The sequence below is a fragment of the Dermacentor albipictus genome, chromosome 2 (genome assembly GCF_038994185.2).
Source record: "Dermacentor albipictus isolate Rhodes 1998 colony chromosome 2, USDA_Dalb.pri_finalv2, whole genome shotgun sequence".
Lineage (NCBI taxonomy): Eukaryota > Metazoa > Arthropoda > Arachnida > Ixodida > Ixodidae > Dermacentor > Dermacentor albipictus.
Window position 1 is genome coordinate 173,226,840 of NC_091822.1, and position 25,204 is coordinate 173,252,043.

Here is a 25,204-nt window from a genome sequence, read left to right on the forward strand (position 1 = left end):
TGACATTGCATACATCAAAAGGTACAGATGAAGGTGAATTCGAACTTTTTTTTTTCTTGACAAACCAGACAAGTAACAGTGCCAAGTGCTACACTGAACAATCTGTATCACAAAACGCGACCTTTTTGTGAAATTTTCCATGCTGTAAGCAAAAGCATGGCCTCGAGCTTGGATGTTGTTACTCGGAGGTTGGTGGGGGGGAGCCGTCGCTAGGCGTATTTTTGCTTGCAACTACATCTTACCGCACAATCAAGAGTTTCTTGGCAACGATATTTTCAGGCAGTTTAAGTTTTGCGATGCATGATGCGGACGAAGCAAAAGCGGGCCACGGAAGCGTGCGCTCCTAAGGGCGCCCCGAAACAAGAACCATGCACGAGCTTACAATTTAGATCGGTAAAATGTCCTTAAAAACGTGCACTTAAATTAAAGCACTAGTTTTCAATTTTAATGCGAGCGTAAATTAATTGACCAATAACAAGTTGGATAAAATTTATTTTTAAATGTCTTTATGAAGCACATATCATCATCAAGAAGTCTTAACCAATCATCTTCTTCCGGGACCTTTAAAAGCTTTAAAAGCTGCTTGAAGTTCTGTTCTGATTAGACTGCTTGCTGGTACTTGACAGGAAACCCCTGACGTAGACACTGACACGTTAAGACCTGCAAAGCGGCGTTTCATTACCAACAAGGGCCAATTCGTACACCATGCGCCCATCTGCGGTATTGTTTTTTTTAACGGTCTTGGCTCCTGCCAACTGCTTCTTTGGTTGGTTTGCGACCAAGCCTGTGCCTGTGACTAACTCGGAAGCCGACGCGAAGGACTTTACCAAGGACGGGACGGTCGCCGTTGTTCCTTTTGAAATGAAAACGGCTGATGAAGAATTCCTTAAGGAAGGAAAAAAGTATGGCCTTCAACTGTCGACATTGGACGTATGCCACCACAAGGTGAGTCACGTTTACAATATGTCTAAGTCGTAGTTTTCCATGCCGTATAACCTTTACAGCAGTATTGTGATGCGTTGCTTTTAAATTTCGTGTCCTTATCAAAGTCATTCGGTGTGTACTTGTAAGAAAACATCATAAACGGTTAGCGGTAACCGGTCGGATTCCTCCTAAGCAGCCAGTGAAGGATATATTCTGGTATATTGCGGTGTACTTTCAGCATAGTTATGCTACCCTCTTGCGACTGTCTAGTTTGCCTCAATTTTCTTCATGTCGGATAAAAGTGATGCGACGAAGAGATCAGGAAGTTTCGCTGTGAGCAGCCAGCACTGAGACTTTGTGTGCCAGCAGCAGTGCCGAAACAAAGGTTAGCATGTGAAGGGACTAGTTTTCACAACCCCAAGTTCCCATTTCGTGTCGCCAAATTGACCGCTCATTTCGAGGCACATTTGTCCAGCTTCTCAACTGACTGGGCACTGGTGTGCTAAAATTTAGGAGTGCATGCGCTTCTCGCAACACGTATGGCCATGGATATAGAGCTTATTGGTTGGCACAAGTATGGTCCTATCGCCAAGATCACGTGGTTGTTGGCATTATCGCGTATCTGGTTATGATGTAGTATTGACAGTAGTTTATTTGTGGACAGGGGCTCAGGGAGATATGAACAACAACTCATGTGTGTGTTCAAGACTGGACATTCAGAAACTTAAGCAGCACATTGAAAAGCTGATTGTGGGAAATTTCAGTGAGTAAATGGAGGAAATTGGTGGGATGACTGATGCCAATAGGTATTTTTTTTGCGCATGTTTTTTTTTTCTTTGTGTGTGCATGTGTGTGTTGTGGCTATGCTGTGCTCTCCACACTTGGTGACCTGATCGAAAGAGGAAAGCCTAATAATCATTGTTATATTTAACAAATTTACCAGTGCCAGGAACTGACTAATGAAAACAAGCGTTATATATTTTGGTATATCAGTTCGCTAACCAAGACATATTACGTCCAGCACATTAACATGTACTAAGTTCTGTCTGCTTCTAGTCTGATAGGTCTATTTGTATTGGACAAGAAAAGGTAAGGCTGATACTAAATTGCACTGTACTTATAGAAAGGTGTATTGAACAAGCAAGGATAATTGTTATTGGATCAGTACACATTTGTTTCAATCTTGTTCATTACAGGTGCTGCTTGGTTTGACATCATCATGCTCGCAGCTCAACGAGGAGGACCTTGGGAAGCTGAGTGTAAAGCTGCTAAACTGTCAGTCAGCTGTTGAAGGGCGGCCTACATTTCCTTGTACGGACGAAATGGTAAGAGTATTTCCGTTGGCGCAATCAAATGCTTTAAATAACATTGCTCTATTAGCATATAATTTCCAACTTATAAATATAGCTGGTTGTCTATGAATTAGCCAACTCTCCGGTGTTAGAGAATATGAAGATTTCTTGCAGCAATGAAACTTATAATGACAGAGCCGCACTTTGTCAGTGTCGGGCAAATTGAAACTGGAAATTTCGTAGCTTGTGCTTTGAATAGTCCCTTGACAGGTTAAATGGAGCTGACTGCTTTTGTTGTATTGTCTACTTCCTAGCTGACAAGAGATTTTTGAAAACAATGCATTATGGTTCTTAGTGAGTTGCGGCTATTTTTCCGTATCATGTATGTCGCTTTTTAACCTTTTTCATGGGCCTATCCTGGAGATGGTGAAGCGTAAAGCCGTTCTCATGGGCACATGCAGTTAAAAAAATGTGGGTCAATCCCAGAGATAAAAAGTTTAAGCAGTCTCGTACTCTTCCTACTCCCTTCAAACGAGGAGTGACTTGATAGTGCCATGTGCTGCGACTCCACCCCATTCTCACCCATCACTCGCCCAGTTGTCCATCGTCGACTACAACTAGAGGTTGAATCGCCTTCCTTTTTTTTTATCCTTGTTTCTCTAATGATGGTCCAATTTTACAAAATATAGGCTTGTGATAGCATTTGGTCTGTCACAAAACATTGTTTTGACATTGCACCCATTCTCCGTAATTTTAAAATGTTTTGTATCAGGCTGACGGTACTATTTGAGGTTGTCTAACTTGCACATCTGAAAGAATGCACTGTTCCCTGGGAAAACTTCCAATTGAGAAAATTTATTGATGTAATCCTGTTGGATTACGAAACGATAGACCTGGTACACTGATAAAACAAATAGCCAGTATTGGTCTATGAAACAGTAGACCTGATAGACTGACAGCCTGTATTGTTCTATTAGCCTACGAGTGTATTTGTGTAGGTGCTGTGTACCAAAGCGATCTATTCAACAAAGATGCATTAATTGTTCATTTTACTTTGCTGACTGTTTTCTGCTGCTGTCCTGCAAGATAGCTCACGTACAGGATGGCACTCTTATAATAGACTGTTCGGTTCTCTACGAAATGACGCAGTCAAACAACGAACTGTACCTAAGTATCCTCAGTGCAAGAAATATACAGCTTAGAATGCATACTTAAAGAAGGGAATTGCGCTTAAAAAAGACACGGACGAGTAAGGACATGGACGGGCGTGTCCGTGTCTTTTTGTTTAGCGCAATTCCCTTCTTTAAGTATGTACAACTGACTCGCCCAACAACGTGCTCTCCTGAATTAGAATGCATAATTCCTTAATTAAAGTGAAGCCTTCTGTGCCTTCATTCTCAATGTTTTGGTGCATCTGCTCAGCTGGCCTTTTGCCGAGTAATAGAAGTTTATGTCATGATCACTACTTTATTGCATCTATTGGCACCTATAAAGCATTTTATTTGTCTTGTAGAACATTGTATTTCCATGTATCGGAAGCTACAGGACTGGCAGAAATCTGAGACCTGTACGTCTTGCTGTTGGACCTATAATTCTTGTATATTTACAATAGAAACTTCTGTTGGAATTTTCCCTAGAGTTGCACTACTAAAGCACTATTAAACTGCTGAAAGCATAATCTAGAATTTATTCAATGCTCTTCCGCAGTCTTTCTTGTGTGTACAATTTATTAATTATAACGTGCTCCACCGGTCCATGTCACCTTTTCACTTTTGCTTCTTTTGTAAAGAAGCCATAAAGCTGACCTCCCACATTTAGCCTCCTTTCCCTCTTTTCTAGGCTTGTGATAGTTGTGAAAATGAGGGAGAAAACACTAGCTCAGTTCTACACTGCAGTTCAAGATAGTATGGGTTAAAATTTCAATAAAATAGGGCAGGGACAGCTGTGGTAATCGGGCTGTGTTCACCTGAGCTTTACGGTAGGTTTCAACTCTTCGAACGTGACAGCTGTACATTTCATTCTTTGGGTACCCATCTTGCAAAAGCGACTGTTAGGGCACACCATCTATGCGCCTGCTTAGTTCCATAATCTGTTAAAACTGCAATACGCTATCAACAAAAGTGGTTTTGCAGGAGCAATGCATTCTTTTTTCAGTCTTTACGGCAATGCACACAAGGCATGGATCAGCACACTTGGAACACCTACCACCTGATCAGCAACCGTGCCAGGGCAGTCTGCTACAGCACCCGGCAGCAGCAGTTTTACGCCAAGACTGAAATGACTGTCAACAAGTTGATTTGGACCACTGACCAACAGGTATGACCTGTCGTCATTTCATTAGATGGATGCTGCCATGTTGATGACTCTGGGCTGCAAGTGAAAACACTTGTAAAGCTGTTTGTGCATGCTTCTGCAAAACTGTGACACCCTGGTGCAGGGTCAAACGATTTAATTTACTGTGTAAATGTGTCCAGGGTGAGTTTTTACACTGTCCTAATGATAACTGACTCTAATGATAACACAAGGTCAGGTAACAACTAACATTGTGATCAGTAGTCTTCAACCCAAGGTTGCAGTGATTGACATTTTACTCAGGAAAGAATGTGTTTTTGGTAGTGATGCCTTATTTTGATAACGGTGCACTTGCGAAAAAAAAAAAAAAAGTTTTGTAGGGGTGCACAAAATATTTGAATAGCTTGAGTATGAATGTGATACTCGTATAATAATTTAAAGTATTCACAGTTTGAAGTTTCTGTTCCTGTCAGAATATAGGTGACAACAATATTTGTTGGAGTCCACATGGAGGGAGACTAATGCAAGAGGGGAGCTGCAGAGTCTCTAACTTCTGCTCCATAATTCCCTGTCATGCAATAAAAATATGGCCCTGCTTTAGGCAGCTTATGAATGTGTTTTCTAAATTCAAGTGAATACTTTTACTTGGACCTCCTCAACACGTTTGGATCCCTTTAAACTGATCTGCACATCTGTAGCATATGGCACTTTCCTTCAACAACTAGAGCACTCTAAGTGCATTTTGGTGTATGCAGCTCCAAGTGTTTCATTGTAATGGTATGCTGGACACAATCGCATTTCAATTGTAACTTATAATTTCCTCAGCTGACCAAATGTCAAGATGTATCAAATGATGTAGGCCTTGTACTAAACAAACGCCACACAATTTCTATATTTCACTTTGCTTAGAAAATAGATAATGATATTCAATATTTCATTCAATATTTGAAGCTCGCTTTTCTCAAATGTTCAATTTGTTTGGGAAGTTTCTTTATTCGAACACATCAAGAGTTTGGCCACAGCGAGCGGAATGAAGGGACCTACTGTTTTTTTTTTTCTCGGCACTTTTGTCCTTTTTGAAAAGGTGAAAGCAATGGATCAGCTGGAGCAGGAGCAGAAGAAAGTGAGTGCATTGACGAGTCAGACGCTGGAGACCATGTCCTCGGGCCAGAAAGCTCTGATGCAGCAACAGGAGAAGCTGAAGAGCTCGCAGCAGAGTGTGCAGCACTTTGTGGCAGAAAACCTGAAGGAACTGATGCTTGAGAAAGCTCTCATTGCTGCTGGCCAAAGGGAGCTTGCCCAAATGACCAACACCATTCGCAAGAAGCTCGGTGAGACAGTTTTTAACGTGACAGCGTTAAGGGCTCCGTGTCTCCGAAAATTCGATGTCGGCATCCCGCGTCGACCATCATTTCGGCAAAAATCGGTGTACCAAGCAAACCCGCCCATGCATACCCAACCACGTAGGCCATTCATGTAGCACAAGGAAGTTACTGAACTAATAGAATTTCTCAAAGTAAAATACATACGAAAAATCGTAAAGTACCACTTACAAACAACCTACAGACATGATAGCGTCGGATTGTAATTTGAATATGCGAGAAAACTTAATTCTGTTACACAGAAACTCAAACCCCTTTCCAGCGTTTATACCATGCATAGACCGGCCACAATGTTCGCGATTTGTGTGCGCCAGATCTTCGAGGCCACGGAGCAGCATGCCCAGTTCTTTGCAAAACCTCCGGATAATACTCACCTCCGCCACATTGCAGCCCACAGAACAGGCTGCATTTCTACGAGAAAGCTCTCCTCCGAGCATAGTGTTTGGTGCCATCGTTTCCCGGTAAACATTACAGTTACATGAGCTGCAGTTGGCAGGAAGCATGGGAAACACTTGGGGATCTTAGTATGCTATCGAGTTCCACTCTTAAAGGTGAAGCTTAAGCATCCTCCAAATTTTCTTTCTAATATTATTGTCATAGCACTGTGCTTGCTAGCCATGAGTTTATATATACTGCATCCCTAGTGTTGAACCAAAACCTTCACCGTTTTGGTACAGCAAGAATGGTTCAACTTTGAGGCAAAAAATACAATTTGAACCAGTTTGTTTTGAGAACTTATAATTACAAGAAAACAGCACAAATTTATTCTAAAAAGACTTGATGGTGCTCCTGAGCTGCATGGAAAGACAAAATTAATGCTTGCTGTTCTTCATGCCTCAAGCTCTTGGGAAAAAAATGAAGTGATTGTGTAACCGCATGTCAGAAAAAATATATTAAAAAGCAATTTCAGTTTTCCTTAATGAATTTCATTTTTATCGCTACTACTTCAGTTGTTGTGACTGTGTGACCAAATGTAACTGCTTAGCTAGGAAGCACTTATTCATCTCGTCCATTATATAGACCTCCCACTACTGAAGAACTATTTGACGTTCATTCATTTCAAAGACTCGCTAGTGTATTATACCACTAACAATCCTGGCTCCCAGAGGTCCTCGTTGGAAACTGCAAGTGCTGCTACTTGTAAAATGACAGTATGCCTACATGTATATTCGCAAATTAGGTAGCCTTGTTGAGTAGTGCATAGATGAAATATTCTAGAGAAGATGGCCAACCTAAAATGGAAAACTATTTTGCTTTTTGCTTTCATTTCCAAATGAAAAATTCTTGTGTTCCAGTCCATGCAAAGTAATGTTTTAGTTCAGTTTTGGTTTGACATCTTGCTACACATGTTCGACCTTAACTCCGCATCACACTGCATTTATCAACTACAAGCAGAACAAACATCGCTCAGTTATTTTTGGTCTGAACAACTATTGCAGCACGTCAAGTGTAACAGAAATGAACTTCTTAAACTTAATGTCTCACCCACCTTGCTCAAAACATTCCTGTCTGAACCTGTTTCACAAGATATCGCCGTAATCCTGCACTACACTTGTCAAGGATTCGTGCTACCACCTTTCATGTCCCCTATTCTCTACCATTATCATAAAGCTAGCATTTCACTCTGTAACATTTCTTCGTGCATTCATATTTCTCTCAAGCAATCTACTATTGTCCTGTGCTTAATTTTGTATCGTTAAAATATTATATTTTCACTTTTCAACTTTAGATACAAAATAAAGCCTACACCAGATGCTTCTTTACTTTTCATATTTCTGACATGCCTTTCTTACATTGATTTTTGAAATAGACGTTGCTAGCACTATGATGCTCTCCAATGAACAACAGCGGCAAGTGAATCATCGAGAACTGCTGAAAGACTTATCAGCTGTCCAGAATTATGCCAAGTTCTTGCAAGAAAGACTAGGTATGTATTACTTTACTACCGCTAGTATATTTTTGTGTGCCAAATCCAGGGATGCATGCAACAATCTAACCTTATGAAATTGCTTCGTTTTCGTGGATGGTGATCTTCGTTTGGTGTTACTTGCTCTGTCATGGTACAGCATGTCCTGTAAAAGATGTCAACAAGTATTGCCAGCACAATAGTGTGCATTGAAGAGGGCCATGCCTGCTTATTTAAATTTTCTGTGGCGACCCCATGGATATGGCATTGTGCAATTGAGCACAAGGTCATGGGGGCTATTTCCAGCTGTGGCATTCGCATTTCATAAGGTGCCAAATGCAAATATGCTCAGTTATTCTTCCTGTTATTCTGCAGACCTCCACTGCAAGATTGCTTTGAAATGTTTGAAATGTTAAGCCACATGAATCAATCTTTTTTTTCTTCTGAATTTAGGGCTTAAAGAAGAGCATGGTGTTAGCTTCAGACTCCTAATGCTAGCATGTTTGTGCAGCTCACGTCAGCAATTTGTGGAACATATTGTTGCATTTTTGCTAGTGCAATACATTTACATTCTGCTGGTATTGTACCAGCGTCATGTAGCCAGCTTTCTTGTACATTTCAGAACAAACAGCTCAAGTGGTCCTTAGTCGACAAGAAACTGCTGCCGTGCGCTTTGAGGAGACTCTGAGCAATCTCGGCAAGATCAACGCCAGCATTGGTTATGTCCAGGAAGTGATAGACACGATGCGAAAAGACGTCGACAGCAAGTTTGGTTGGTTGGTGCGGCTCCTGCACAGCACAGGTTGGCATTTTTATTTGCTTCCCATTGTTCTTTACTGTTGGATACGGATTGAGTCTAGGTGCTCTGATGATAAAACAAGTTTGTTGTACTTAATATTTGGAGCACACTGGAGGACCACATATCGTTAAAATTGAGAGCCTTCCACGACAGTGTCCCTCATAATCCACTGGGCAGTTTTGGGACATCAAAAACCCAAAAGTTCAATCGTAGATAAGTTCGCATATTTTTTTAGCAATAAAGCAGTTTAATGCATTTGCTCAGCCGGTCTTGTACTGACCAGTTTGATGCCGTTCTCCTGAAGTTTTCTGGTGATGTTGGTGGAGATGCTTTGGACTGTGCGGACCTGAGATCTGATAACCTTGAACAAAAGAGATGTCTAGCAATGCAGTGCTTTTTGCCGGCAGATGAGCATTATCAGCAAGATTATGTGCTGGGAGCAGTGTGGCTTGTCCCACACTGCATCTAAATTTCGAAGAAATGTGCTGCCTGACCATTGCTGTTTTCTACATAAAGTTCTCGGCAAACATTATTTTTCCGTAGGGCAAGAACAGCAGTAGAAGTGTAAATGTAGTCTTCTGCTCTTTTTTCCAGTACTTTTGCCTATTTCTTTACAAACATTAAGCTTGTCTATAGTTTAAGCGGGTTAACATTCATTGTAAATGCCCACACTGCGAATTGCATGGTTTATTAATGCAAAGCTTTCTTTGTAGTGTCCAACCGATCTAAATGGTGTGGTCAATGGTACACATAGGTTGAATTGTGGAGAACTTTTCAGCAGGAACATTATACAAGGATGGAAGGGATACCACACGACATGTCTTTTCGTCCTTGTATAATTTTCACGCTGAAAAGTTCTACATGAATACGCACCAACTCGCTCAGTTTACCCTATTTCTAAGACTGCAGAGAATGATTACCCTTACAAGATATTGCAAATTATTGGCAGTATGTTGTTAGTGTAATTGGCTTGTGGTGTCTGTTATTTATCTCAATGAGGCATTATATTATATGTACATACAACTTGTATTGTGTGTATACATGTGTACGTGTTATTTTCAGTTGCATTCGGTAGTAAAGCGTGCTTGCATCCTCACATTTATCAGATTTAGTGCTGCACTCCGTGCGAGGTGACCAGGTTCTCGTCAAGCTGCCTAGTCTTTTTTGCAACTTTTTGTCACAAAACAAATGGCACTTCTGTTCAATACGGGTGTGGGCTTTGCGGAGGTGGGGGGCAGGAGGGGTAGGTGTAGCACTGAGAGAAGCAAGGAGAGGTACTGGCTGCCCATACCAATCAGTTCGCATATGCAATGACGTAATCGGCCCATGGTAGTGGAGGGGAGACATCAAAGTTGATGTGATGCAGCGACGCTTGGTTGGCTGCAGTGGTGCAGTGTGTGCAAAAGTTCTGCTTACACCACTCCTGTTGTTTGTGGGATCTGTTTCGTTTTTCTCTCTCTCTAGGTGACCAGCTGAGTGCCATCTACTGCTGTGTCCTGCATTGTGGCTACCTTCTGGTGGCCATGTTTCTCGCTGCGTTCCTCCAGTTCCCGATGGCGTCGCGAGTGTTCCTACTCTTCAGCGTGCCTGTCAACGCGGTCGCCAGCATTCGGGAAAGTTGTGGCCTAGACTTTGGACCTCTCACTGTCTTGCTGGCCATCTTCCTCGCAGGTGCGTGCATTGCACCATGCTCTTCTGTTTTGTTTATGTGCCGGCACCTTGTGAACTTCTGCTGGACCAGTATGGCTAATAACATCCCAAATTAAGAGAAACCAAGTCGAGCTAGCTGCCTGCCATTGTGGCTCAGTCACTGTGGCTTTATGCTGCTGCGTATGACGTTGGACTTGCAGCTGTGGCAATCGCATTCCAAGGGGGGTGGAATGAAATACTTCTTGTGCATCGTGCTTTGCAAGGAATGTTGAAGCAAACACCCAGTTGTTAAAGTAATTCACAGCCATTCACTAAGGCGTCCAAAATAGCAGCGCCTGGCAAAATGAAGACTGCTATGCACTTTCGGAACATTAAACCCCATAATGAATTTGTAAGTCGAGCTGAGCTAGTAATTGTGCCTAGGAACATCTAATACTATATAGTACTAGCGGAATTCCTTTATGACTGAATCTGCTAGCATGGGTATCTTTCATTAGCTGAAGAGCCTAGAGACCTTTGCTTATGGCGTACTTTGGTGGTTGCTTGAGAGAGTGCTCTGGCAATGCTATGAAGGTCATGGAAAATGGCTAAAGCTGTATTTAAAGGTGTACTTAAAGCTGGGAGCAAAAGCGTGCATGTGCTGGGCTCAGGTTAAAGAACTCTGGTCACTATTTAATATAATGCCGAGCCCTTCACTACAATATCTTTCGGCCTTTGATCCTTTGTAACATCAAACATTGTAGATCATTCTATAAACTGAAATATATTAAGTGCCGCTGTCACATAGGCACTTTCATGCACATTTCAGCTCATTTGGATTGAGCGCTGTTAACATGTTCAACTGTGTTAGTGTTTATGGTTGTCTTAGCTGCAGAATTATTTCACTTAATGTTTATATTGTTCATTGCCACGTGATAATGAAAAAGGGAAAAGGCGACAACAGGCATTCCATTAAAGAAGAAAGAAAGGCGCTACCTGGTGTCTGTTGCAGAGCAGTGTCAATATACACTGAATTCTGGGCTGCGATCTTGTACGCGTTCCAAACTCGAACGGAGGTGGTCCGTTCTTTCCGTCGCGAAATTGGCGGTCCGTTCCGTTGCGTTCGTCCGATAGCAGACAACACGGAATGATTGACAGCAGATATCACTTCACAATTGACGTCATGGCGTTCTTCACCGTTCAAACTGACCAACCGTGTGCGGCTCGGTGGAACGGACCGCGTCCGTTCTATTTTGGAACGCGTACAAGATCGCACCCCAGGAGGCTCCACCTAATTTATACGTTGACCAGGGGACATGGCATGCCATGCCATTCGAGGGTTCTGTCGGCGCCGCTCCTCTCGGCTTCCTGCTCTGGATGCAAGGCCTGATGAAAATTTGTCCAGGACTGCAAATGGCTTTACCATGTACAGGCAAGTCTTTTTTTACAGTATACCATCTTGCCTCTATCTGTGGCACTGTTTCGTTTTTTCTTTCTTTTTTGCAAAGCTGATATTTATGGGTATCGATGCCATTCTCACTGTTGTATAGTATTATACATTAACTTCAATGTACTTACCGTATTTTGTGCATATAATCTGCAACAAAATTTCAGGAAACTTAACGTTAAAGTTGCAGCGCAGATTATATGTACGCTGCCATGAAGACACACCTTGAGGCAAGGTTCTTCGCCATACAAAGTTTCATTATCTCCTAGGGAGCCCCACCTCTTCCCCACTGCTGCGTGTTGAAGCTCCCCTCTCATCTCTTTCACGTTTGCCCATTCTCCTCCCCTTTACGAGTCGCCATTTTGCGTTTAGTAGTTGGTGAATATAGTGGATGCCACACCAGCAAACTCGTACATCACCCGTTCCCGCGGTGCTCCCTCAGTCTGTGCAAAGTGCTTGGCGATACAGCAGTGAGCCAGGTCACCATTCAGATTTTCGGCTCGGTTGCGTTTGCTCCCGTGCCGATGTGAAGGCTTCACTGTCCACACTCTCATCCGCTGTTGTGTGAGTGTTAGCTGCGAAGTGATCCGATTCACGTCTGATATTATGTGACTGATAATGACCGCGATAACGTCAGACATATGAATCCAGCTTTGTCAGCATCGCCGAAGAATGACGCAACAGAGTCGCTGACCGAAGATACGGCGTAGACGAGTCGTGCATCTGTGAATGGAGACTGTTCTTAGAAAGATTTGAGCAGTGTTGTATGCAGTTACTTCCGCGTATCATAAGCATTGATATGTTTTTTTATTCATTCCGAGCTGTTGTAATTAGGGGTGTGGATTATAAATGCGAAAATACAGTACGTGACATTTATTTGCTGCTTGTAATTTTTTTAAAGTGAAGCTTGAAGCGCTCTACACCCTAGAATATACTGGTAAGTGTCGGAGCATCTTGTGTAATGCAGATCACTAGTGCCCTCTCTATCATGGTTTGTACTTTGAATAAGCAAGCCCTCATTTGACTGGCAGGGGCAGAGTTAGTATAACCACCTCGCAGGTAAAGCCCATGCATGGATTTGGAAATTGCGTAAGTGCCACCGTGACACATCAATGTGGTGCACGTCAGGTGCTCGGACTTCCATCTAACTCAATCTTGAACTAAAAAGCAGTAACAGCATACAACTTGTCCCATTCTCATCTTGACCTTCGCTCACCTTTACAGTATTTTGATATCATGCCGCTGGAACACTGCAAGTCTCTTCTTTCCTACAATTCCGGTTGGTGGATGCAAGTGAACAGAGACATTGCAGAAAAGTAGAGGCTTGCAGGGCTCGGGCGGCATGGAGTGTAACGATAAGGTGAGCCAAGATAAAGATGAGATTGGGATGCAAAGTTGTGCACACCGTAAGTCAACTGCAGATATGCAGAGCTTATAGTGGCTGTAATTACATGGTGCAACATGTACAGACATGTACAACATGTCTCTGTTCATGTTTCACTCCATCAAGATAGTACACCCTCTCCCATCATCTTCTCAGGTAGATGCTTTTATTGCAAAATGTTGAGATTCACTTGACTTTACCCATGCGAGAGACGGGGCTTTGCATCGTTAATTTTTCATTTGTACAGTTAAACTTCGTTAAAACAAAGTTGAGTTTGACACAAAAATGCATTAATTAAATCCAATATTCTTTATAAGTATATGCTTGCTGCACACTGATATCGGGTAGAAATATTTATTTACTTTATATTTGATAATTCATTATATTGAGGTTCCAGTACAAGGCACTCCCAGTACAAGGCACTCTGTAAAGTGCGAAGTTTCAATGTATTCATGCAAACTATGTCCTGTGTACTTGTGACCAAGACTTTACATGTGACCTTTACATTTCTGTGCAGCATTCAGAGTATGCATTCTGCAACCTGTCGCCTTCTTTCTTGCTTTTAGAAGTGAGGCAATGTATACCAAGGACAGTACATGGCATGAAGACAGGTGCCGCGTGTCAGGTGCCACGACACCACTGAGCGATGGTGTGCAGAGAAGTAAGTCGATTTGCTGTAACTGACAATTGTGGATAAAGTTCACATTGCTTACAATAATGCGTATGGCAGTTGAAAAATTGTTTAGCTTTCTCAATATAACAAGGTGTTCAACAGCTAGTCCCAATATGGTGCAGGAGCTGGCTTGAATATAGTTAGGAAATGGTCACTATGTCTTGCTAGATATGTGAAAGAAGTTACAGTCATAACTATAAATGATTGTCTAATAGCATGCGATTAGCTAAAAAAAAAAGTGAATTTTGCTTCAAATATCTGTTGAAGCCATTTCACATTTTTGTTTAAATATGGAAACAATTTACATCTGAAACTTTGACCTCTCGTCAAAAAATTATAAATTGTAATTAAGGTATCACCGCCCTTGTCATGAATTTTTACTGTTGTACAGCGCAGTTTGCTTGTAGAAATGTTAAGTGTAATGTTTAGTCATTAGAATTGCATATTGGTGTATTAGACTTTTACTAACTGTACTGTGTTCTACATAAAGGCTACTTTCGTAGCTAACTCGTATATGCATACCTTGATCCAGAATCCAGACCGCCCTAGTTGTAATCTTCTCTCATTCAACCCTTCAACAGTTTCCTCAAGACATTGCAGCCGAGTGTCTGCTACAGGGTCGCGAAGCAGCACGCCACTGCTTGAAGAACGGCAGTCGACGCCTCCTGTCAGCGACACTGAGGAAGACAGCAGCAGTGCCAATGTGTCACGCTGGCTGCTGAGAAATGCTGAGGCTGGCACTATGCCAGACATAGTTCCAGCCACTTCAACTCCCGTGGCCAGCCCAGTTGACTCCTTGTTGCAGACATCCAGAAAGGCGAGTTTTATGCCTTCATCAGTATGCTTGATCACTAAGCTGATTTGTCTTTCGTTAAAGAAGTACATACATGTATTGTGACGTCACAGTTAAGGGCCGACCTTTATTGAGCCTGAGAGACGCAGCGAAGGACCCTCGGCCCAGTCCACTATGATGATGTGACTACCCGCGCGATGAAGAAGAGGAGCACACACACACACACACACACACACACACACACACACACACACACACACACACACACACACACACACACACACACACACACACACACACACACACACACACACACACACACACACACACACACACACACACACACACACACACACACACACACACACACACACACACACACACACACACACACACACACACACACACACACACACACACACACACACACACACACACACACACACACACACACACACACACACACACACACACACACACACACACACACACACACACACACACACACACACACACACACACACACACACACACACACACACACACACACACACACACACACACACACACACACACACACACACACACACACACACACACACACACACACACACACACACACACACACACACACACACACACACACACACACACACACACACACACACACACACACACACACACACACACACACACACACACACACACACACACACACACACACACACACACACACACACACACACACACACACACACACACACACACACACACACACACACACACACACACACACACACACACACACACACACACACACACACACACACACACACACACACACACACACACACACACACACACACACACACACACACACACACACACACACACACACACACACACACATGATGATAATGTACAGATGATGAAGTGAACAATAAATGCCCACAGTATCGACTGTCAATGGTAAGAAGTGTGCTTGCAAGATATTTCGAGACTGGCTTCAATATCCAATTGAAATATTGGACTTGGCTTTAAAATTATCAAGCTGTGACACAACAAAACTTGCCAATGTCTTGTAGTTACAAGACTAGTTAAGATTTTGGTAATAAAAAAATATATTGATATACTTACTCATGAGCACTCATGCTCACTGCAAACTCATTTCACAGGCTTGAGATGGAGTGTTAGTGAGGGACTAAGGATATGAATGCGGCGCGAGTGTGAACAGGAATGAGTGTTTGTTAATGTGTGTATGAAAGAAAGTCGTTATACTACTACTAATAATAAAACATACTAATCCACTAAAGGGGAGACATTAAAGAATTCAAAAATTATAGGCCCATTAGCTTACTTCCAATATTATATAAAATATTAATCAAGATAATCTCCAATAGAATAAGGGCAACACTGGACTTTAGTCAACGAAGGGAACAGGCTGGCTTCAGGAAGGGATGCTCTACAATGGGTCGCATCCATGTCATCAATCAGGTTATCGAGAAATCCACAGATTACAATAAGCCTCTCTATATGGCTTTCATAGATTACGAAAAGGCAATCGACTCTGTAGAGATACCAGCAGTCATAGAGGCATTATGTAATCAAGGAGCACAAAATGCTTACATAAAGACCTTGGAAAATATCTAGAGGTTCTGCAGCTACCTTAATTCTACACAAGAAAAGCAGGAAGATACCTATAAAGAAAGGGGCCAGACAGGGAGACACAATCTCTCCAATAATGCTATTCACTGCATGTTTAGAAGAAGTATTCAAGCTATTAAACTGGGAAGGCTTAGGAGTAAAGATCGACGGCGAATATCTCGGCAACCTTCGGTTCGCCGATGGCATTGTTCTATTCAGCAACACTGGGGACAAGTTACAACAAATTATTGAGGACCTTAACAGAGAGAGTGTAAGAGTGGGGTTGAGGCTTAATATGCAGAAGACAAAGATAATGATGAATAGCCGGGTAAGGATACAAGAGTTCAGGATCACCAGTCAGCCTCTGGAGTCTGTGAAGGAGCATGTTTACCTATGTCAATTACTCACCAGGGACCCTGATCATGAGAAGGAAATTTGCAGAAGAATAAAAATGAGTTGGAGCGCATTCGGTAGACTGTCAGCTCCTGACTGGAAGCTTACCATTATCATTAAAAAGAAAGGTATACAATCAATGCATTCTACCGGTGCTGACATATGGGGCGGAAATTCGGAGACTGACAAAGAAGCTCAAAAACAAGTTAAGGACTCGCAAAGAGCGATGGAAAGATGAATGTTAGGCATAACTTTAAGAGACAGGGAAAGAGCAGTGTGGATTGGAGAGGAAATAGGGATAGCCGAAATTCAGTTGACATTAAGAGAAAGATAACCAGTGGTCCATTAGGGTTACAGAATGGGTGCCAAGAGAAGGGAAGCGCTGTTGAGCACAGCAGAAGACTAGGTGGGGCGATGAACTTAGAAAATTTGCGGGTGCTAGTTGGAATCGGTTGGTGCAGGGAGAGGCCTTCGCCCTGCAGTGGACATAAAATAGGCTGCTGCTGCTGATGATGATGCTTCTGCTGCTGATGATGATGATGAAAGAAAGTCTGCAACCGTGATTTTGAGTGGACATGAGCGACTGTCCACAAGTGTGAGTGGCATGTGTATGTGAACGAGTACACAGCCTGCAAAAATATTGGTGACTACAAGTGAGTATCTGCTTTTTCTGCCGACCTATGCAAGGAACAATTGAAGACTGTGCTTGTTTCTTCTGGCTGCGCTGGTGCATGGCAATTGCAGGTGTGGAGCAAGCCAGTGTCTCGTGATGCATCTACCTTCTGGGTACCAAAACCTTGAATTGGTTTATAGAAAGTATTCAGTACTAAATTATCTAGGTCATTCTAACCCTTGGCCATTATTCTTTTTGAGGTATAGAGGGGTTGAGTGACGAAAGTGTCATATCCATACTCCTTTAATGCTGTGTAAATAATGTGCGTATTGCTCTTCACTTGCTGCATTAGCTGTGTGCTGTCTACGACAGTAGCAGGTGCATCCTACATGAGCTTGAATGTTTGAGCTTGTTTTTAGTACGTCACAATTCACTGTACAGTGCAGGAGATAGAGGAAAAAAGCAGAAAGGACAATGCATAGCATTGCGTGTCGTTCCATCTGCCTCAACATTGTTCTTTCTGCATTTAACAGTAAGTTACCCGCCGTGGTTGCTCAGTGGCTATGGTGTTGGGCTGCTGAGCACGAGGTCGCGGGATCGAATCCCGGCTACGGCGGCCGCATTTCGATGGGGGCGAAATGCGAAAACACCCGTGTGCTTAGATTTAGGTGCACGTTAAAGAACCCCAGGTGGTCAAAATTCCCGGAGTCCTCCACTACGGCGTGCCTCATAATCAGAAAGTGGTTTTGGCACGTAAAACCCCAAATATTATATACAGTAAGTTATGCATCGTACAGCTGCTGAAATTTCTTGCAATCAGCGAGAGTGCTGTTACCATTGTTGCTGCATCCTCAAGTTCAGTTTTATTAATTTTGCTAAGAAATTGTACTGGTTTGATCAATGTTGGCTTTTTTTTTGTTTTTTTTACTTGTTCCAGGAGAATGGACACTTGGCAAAGCAACATCTGTTCTCCAGCTTTGATAAGGGGTCTCGTCCTGGCTTTCGCGATTCACCAGACAGGAGGCGAGTTGCAGCTCGGGCCTTTCTTTCTTTTTTTTTTTTTTGTACAGTTTTCACATATTTGAGATATGCTACTCTGATTTGGTTGGAAGCGCTGTGGTAGACTGTACCCTGTAGTCAAAGGGGGTCAAGTATGAGACATTCAAGAGATGCAGAACAGACATTCTTGTAGTTGGGCTCATCACCAGAAGTGAGCAGTTGTGAAGTAGGTGCTGAACGTGAACTGTCATGGCCATGCTAGCAAAATGTCTAATACAAAAATTAATAGCCCATTCATTCATGAACACTTGCATTGGAGTATCATTATCAGGCTAGGAGGGTCAGGCTAGATCAATACAGCATGTAGTATTGGTCAGTTAGGCATATTAGTGCTGGCATTATTAGGCGTATTAGGCTGCATTCGTCGACATGCAGGTGCTGGGCAAAACGCCTTTTTCATGGTCCAGTAGTGCATGTAACCTGTTCTAGCTGATTAGTCGCGAAACGTTCTGGAACGGTCGTGCGCACCAGAAAGCCCCCCCCAAATTTTTTTTAAAGTAAGTGCTCGGACGCGCGCTGCAGCAAACACTCATGCCATGTACTGTGTTGAAACTTCACCGGTAGCTCGACGTCATTGTGGTGCTGAAAACGTGACACTTGGGTGATGCTTGCTCACTTGCTGGTGGTGGCAGCGCATGCCTGACTTCACATATTCATTCAAGGTGCAGTAGCACTCTGTCGATATGAGACCAACAAGACAAGAGTCGAAGATTGACCGACTATTCCGCACAGTGTGTTATTGAAAGCATTTTATCATACCAGGCCGACAACGGCGCAACCGATGAGCGCGAGTTTTCGCACTGCAACAGGCTTTCTTGTCGACGGCACCGACAAAATCAGCGTGCTCGGCCATCAAACTGACAATGCGATAGCGACAGTGCCTTCGCTTGTATATATAATTAATCTCGCTAACAGCGAGTCAAAACATGCCTACAAAGTTGAAGCGCAGAAGCTTCAACCCTAACAAGCCGTGCACATGAACTTTGAGCCAATGTTGATCCTGTTCAGCGAAGGTTAAGCCTGGCGCCACCGTCTTCGTGCACCCGCTGCCGGTGGACCTGAACTTAAGCATAAGCAGTTAGGACGAAGGCAGCTGTTTTGATAGTTCAGTTCTGTCCTTAGTGAATCAAAATCAACTACACTTCACTCTGCACGGTGCCTACATAATAAGTGGCAAGTGGTGACATGGCGTTGTGCCAAAATCTGTACATCACCAGAACCAGCTGCCGGTCACATTCGCTACGTAGATGGGTAGATCTCTACATGTTGATATGCTGAAACATTTCTCAATTCCAGAGAGGTACTGTTTACCTCTGCGTCATACAGGAAACACTAGACGGTGCATTCGATATACAGCAGCATAAACAACTGTCTCACTCAGTTATAACAACTGTGTCAGTGATGGTACCTGCATTTTCACGAAAGAACAACACGGCCTAAAAATTAGCACTTAAGTTATGCAAGCACAGTTTTTTCTAATGTTTCATGGCGCATGAAAACTGTATGATGGAGTTAAAGAAATGCGAGAATCAGAAATAAATAGCCTGTAATATGTTATCTGGATCAGTTTGCGTTGTTTAAGTGGTTCGGCCCCTTATACTGATTCGTCTCGGGGTGGAACAATGCGGCACATATGCATAGGTATGTATGTTTTGCTACGTTTTGACATTTCATATCAGCGATGCACCTTTTCCACAATATTTGACGCTAACAACGATCCGTGTCTATAGATGTCGATGCTTTGATAAATCTGGCACGGGAGGCTGTGCTCGAAGACTTATTAAATATGTAAAATGTTCAAATAACATATTAATGCTTAAAAAGAATACAAAAAGCCAGCTCCAAGTGCAGGGATCGGCGACAACAAACTCCAAAGGGAACTCGACGTGCCTTCATTGGCCGCACTGTTTGCACCACAGTGCACTCAGGCCTGCTCAACCAGTAGTTACTGAATGCTTCATGGCTTCCAGCAACGACATTCTGCCCCGGAGAAGCCATTAATGTTTCGCGATTCACGAAACAGGAAACGGACGCGCACTCAACATGGGCGCAGGTACACAAATCAATCGGTGAAAGCCCCAGGACCCTTCCAAAACGTTTTCTTGGCAGAGGGCAGCACAGGAAAATGAAAAGGCGGATTGTACTATTTCGCCAACTGTGTGCAGTGCAACTAAGACTAGATGGCGACAACAAATGAGAGAAAAATTTACGCTCCTCCATTTCGATGGGGGGGAAACGCAGAAATGCCTATGTACCGTGCATTGTGTTCAAGTTAAAGATCCCCAGGTGGTAAAAATTAATCTGGAGTCGCCCGCTACAGCGTGTCTCGTAACCACATCGTGGTTTTGGCACATAAAACCCCAAAATATATAGAATATATACATAAAAATGTTCGCTCTTTTATTCCTGGGCTACAGCAACGGTCTGTGAGGCATACAAGGTGGGTGAAGGAAGGGCTTAAATCGCCACAGTAATGGCACATACAGCTCTGAATAGCTGCCAGCACAGTTATATTAGATGTTTTGGCACCCATACTGTGACCGAAGACTGACTGTGTGCGTGTGTGTGATTAAGGAATGCATACTAGATACTGATACAGTGCACGAGGCATGCAAGGCACGTGAAGGAACGGCTCAAATCACCACAATAACGTTAGAAACGGCTCTGAATGGCTGCCACTGCAGTTATCGGAAGTCTCGGTGCTCATACAGTGACTGGAGGCAACGCATGTGTAATTAAGAAACACTTACTTTATGTCCTATGACAGTGGGCCTCTTTCTACGCTTAATGTTTCAACACGTAACACAGCTGTAATATGACGAAGCTTACTTAAGGGAACTGGCCATTATGCGTCGCATATTTTACCTTTGCCTCACGTGTACTCTTCGACGCATGTCTGAATTAGGCCTACAGTGCCTGCACAGAAATGGTTGATTTAAATCTGACTTCGGCTAGCCACCTAGTGCATAATCACAATTATGATGCAGCCGTGCTACACAACATATATTCTTTTTTTCGCAGTGGGGTTGGGGCGGTTTCTCAGATTTATTGCCATGTTCATATAGTTGAAAGGATAGGATGAAATCGGGGGGTCTCTTGGACAAATCGGGTGAGTTGGCTGGTATGTCCATCAATTCAGTACAAAACATGCAGTTTTCATTCATTTGTCATTCTAAAAAGGTTGACATGACATTTGGTAGTGCTTGCACTGTGTCGTTGTTAGTACACAAGCCTGAGCTTGGCATCAAGCTGGTTGAATAGAGGCACGGTAAAGGTTGGCAAACTAAAACACAACATGGTACGATAGTTGTTCTTCACCAAAGTTGTTCTGCGGATCACATCAGCACATTTGCAAAATAATGTATTTCATGTATTCCTGTTCAGCTATTTCCCTAGCTGCTTGTGTATATTGTTTTAGTTGGCCTGGAGCACTTGTGCATGTTATGGCTAATCAGTGAAGTCGCTAAATAAGCAGATTGCAATGTTTTGTTCAATGTCCTTCACTATGACATCCACATTTCGATGGAAGCAAATGCACAAATGCTTGCGTGCTTATTTATATGCACACTAAAAATCTCCAGGGGGTCAGAATTTTTTTTTTTAATGCTTTCGCAACTATACCATAGACACCATAGATACTGTATCAACATAACTTGCACAAGCCATAGAGATGTAATTAAGATGTAATTATTTGACAACTAAACAGCAATTCATCAAGGGTTGAATGGTAAACCTAAAATGACGTATTTTAGGATACTGTTTCTTGCTGCATGCACTTTTTTAAAAATTGTAATGCGTAAAACATATCGTGTTGTACAATTCAGCTCTCAGCAACTACTGGCAGGCAGTCGACAGTATTTGTGTGCAGGATAGGATTCAGTCAGCATTTTTTTTTATTTTACTACTGTTTGCCAAACTGCACTGCTGGTTTTGCTGGGTAATACTTTTCATTAAACAGCCATGAGTCTTGATGCTGCCGAAACCTTTGTGCTTTGACTTACAATAGCACAGGACTTGTTTGCATTCATTCAGTGCTTCTACAGCTAGGAAAGCTTGCCCATTCGTTTTCTTTAGCCTGCCATGTTTTAACAAACACACCAAGCTATGTTATCGGCCAGCTGTACAAATACTGTGCGAATCCGCTGCCCACACTACATTTTGGCCTCGTCCAAGGCCACCAATGGATGCATATAAGAAGCCGACTGACACCATACGGTTTCAGTGGCATGAACTGCTCACAGCAAAGTATCTCCACGGTACATTGTTGTTCAACCAACCCCCTGCCTCGAACACTGTATAACTGTTCACTTCAAGCAAGATGGTGGTCTCCACCATGAGGGAATGGTGCTGTAGTAAATGAGTTCATTCGAAGGAATGGTTGATGTATTGTTTTCTTTTATAACCCGACTTGCCTCTGCATAGCTAACAATGTCTTATTCCCTTCCAGCTTTGCTTCGAATACATCAGTGTTATCCAGTGGGTCTCGTCGCCGTTGTAGTGGTTTCAACAAATCCGGTGTGCCCTGTAAAGGGATTTGCGTCAAGGGACAAGATTACTGTCATCACCACTGCTAGTCACGTGTATGGTCGACACTTACCATACGAGCATTCGTCATGCTGTTCAGCTTTGCTATACATGTCACTTATTTTCCTGTCGCTGACTGTCATTGGCCCTAAAATCATTGAAAGCATGGTAGTACTGCATGGTTTTCCATTTACAATATTGCGTGGTCACAGTTTATGCTATTGCTTTTAAAATGTCCATTGTTCTTTTATCACTGCGCATGTACAAAAATGCCGTCAGATGGATATTTAAACAAGTGTATTGTATCCATGCATCTGTGCAAAGCTGTCCATGCAGGGGCATTTTTCTATTGCTATTGCAAAGGAATTTTTACTGTATCGTGAATGGGCATTGTTCTGGGTCCCGTCAAATAATTATTTTGCTCAATTTTATGTCCTTCACACAAAGCACTGTTGTCCTGCTGCTTTTAGAATGAACTACAGTTAAACCTCGATACAATGAAATTCAATATAATGAAATTGTCGCTATAACAAAATATTCAACTTTTCATAACCTCTTGTCCATAGAAACCTATGCATGTAAAACCTCGATATACCGACGTGTGTTTATATGCCATTTCAATATAACGAAATTTCACTGCCGTCTCAAAGGAATGCCGAGGCAATAAATGGAAACTTCCGCGGACACAGATGGTCAAATTATTGAATTACAAGCGGCTGTTTGCAAACGTACTCACCAACTGGGCAGAAGCCTGGAGGCTTATGAAAAGGGTTCTACTTAAATTGAGGACGACGCAACGAGCTATGGAAAGAAGAATGATGGATGTAACGTTAAGGGATAAGAAAAGAGAAGATTGGGTGAGGGAACAAACGTGAGTTAATGACATCTTAGTTGAAATCAAGAAAAAGAAATGGGCATGGGCAGGACATGTAATGAGGAGGGAAGATAACCGATGATCATTAAGGGTTACGGACTGGATTCCAAGGGAAGGGAAGCGTAGCAGGAGGCGGCAGAAAGTTAGGTGGGCGGATGAGATTAAGAAGTTTGCAGGAACGGCATGGCCACAATTAGTACATGACCGGGGTAGTTGGAAAAGTATGGGAGGGGCCTTTGCCCTGCAGTGGGCGTAACCAGGCTGATCATGATAAAGGGTGCGAGGTTTGGAGAAGATGTTGGGGGAGGAGTGCCACGTTCCCGCGCGAGCATTGGGAAAAAGTTGTAGGGGAGCGAAATTGCGGTAACTTGATCAAGCGGGCGCTAAGGAGCGGGGGGGGGGGGGGGGGGGGCGTTGTAAGTCTTGGCTGTGGCTGCGCATGGCTGTAAGCACGGTTGAGTGCATATGCAGCCGCTAGTGTTGTCTAGTACATTCTAGCAGCTGCGCACCCTGCTTTAGAGGGAATCTGTCGCGTATGCAAAGAGCGGGCGTGTCGAGATGGCGTGCATCAGCTGTCTTATCGGGCGTTTACTATTCGATATTGCGTGATCTCCAATTTCGGTGACCTGCTGGATCGAGATGCATACGAGGCATTCACTCGCTGCTGCTGGCACTTTCCCGATAGCGTCGCGTCATTGCGGGTGATGCTATTGACGCCAAGAATGTATCGTTGACGTACGTGGCATGAAACCGGATCATTCGTTGCCAACTCGCAAATTTGTCAAAATGAATTGTTTTCTCTCTCAAATTCACTTTTTTTATTTCCCGATAATTTGGGAAATTCTGCGGCCCCTTTCCGTGTAGCAAAAATCGATCAGCAACTGCACTTATTTGCATAATAAAAGGTCGAAATTCAACAGAACAAAATTTCGATATAACGAAGCAAATTGCCAATTTTACCGACTTCGTTGTATTGAAGTTTAACTGTCTTTGTATTTGACAACAGCTTTTTGCAAAGGAAGGCATATTGTTATTCTTTATGCATTTCTTTCACATTCCATGTAAATGATTTTCAGTTGCTTTGAGTGATTCTGGTCTCGTTTGGGTACTGTTGTTCTACATGACACAAACAAAAGCTAGGGACAGACATACACATGTATCGTGTTAGCAAGCATATGATGTGCTATCATTTCATGAAATCACCAGTTTGAGGATGGAAATGGCATTACATTTAGAATTACGCTCGGAATACAATGGAAGTTTTTCTTTAAAGCACCTGTTCGCATATTGCATTCTGTACTAGAAAATTACAAGGTTATGCTTATGATTGGATTACACATGCTTTAGTTTGCATTGCAACCATGACATATTCTGGCATGTAGGAGGTCCCCCTCGCATCATATTCATGCTTAGAGTACAGTGATGTCAAGAACCTATGCCTTTTGTGTTTCTTCAAAGGGTCACTTGAGCACTTGCTGGTCATGTAGTATTTGTAATTTCATTGAGTCTTTATTTTTAGTTAATAAATTGTTATTGCCATTTACCAGCACAGCTCTTCCAGTGCAACTGATTGTTC

At 42.8% G+C, this 25,204-nt stretch overlaps 1 protein-coding gene across 1 annotated transcript; it reads left to right on the plus strand.

Annotated features, from left to right (window-relative positions):
- The first annotated feature begins 571 nt into the window (after positions 1 to 571).
- LOC135900892 (protein brambleberry-like) lies at positions 572 to 23,512 on the plus strand. Its single transcript, XM_065430489.1, has 12 exons — positions 572 to 945; positions 2,121 to 2,249; positions 4,371 to 4,532; positions 5,593 to 5,839; positions 7,701 to 7,817; positions 8,419 to 8,598; positions 10,060 to 10,266; positions 11,536 to 11,656; positions 13,622 to 13,716; positions 14,310 to 14,545; positions 18,109 to 18,194; positions 22,678 to 23,512. The coding sequence occupies exons 1-12, from the start codon at positions 706 to 708 to the stop codon at positions 22,802 to 22,804; spliced, it is 1,947 nt and encodes a 648-aa protein (XP_065286561.1). The 5' UTR covers positions 572 to 705; the 3' UTR covers positions 22,805 to 23,512.
- Positions 23,513 to 25,204: the final 1,692 nt, after the last annotated feature.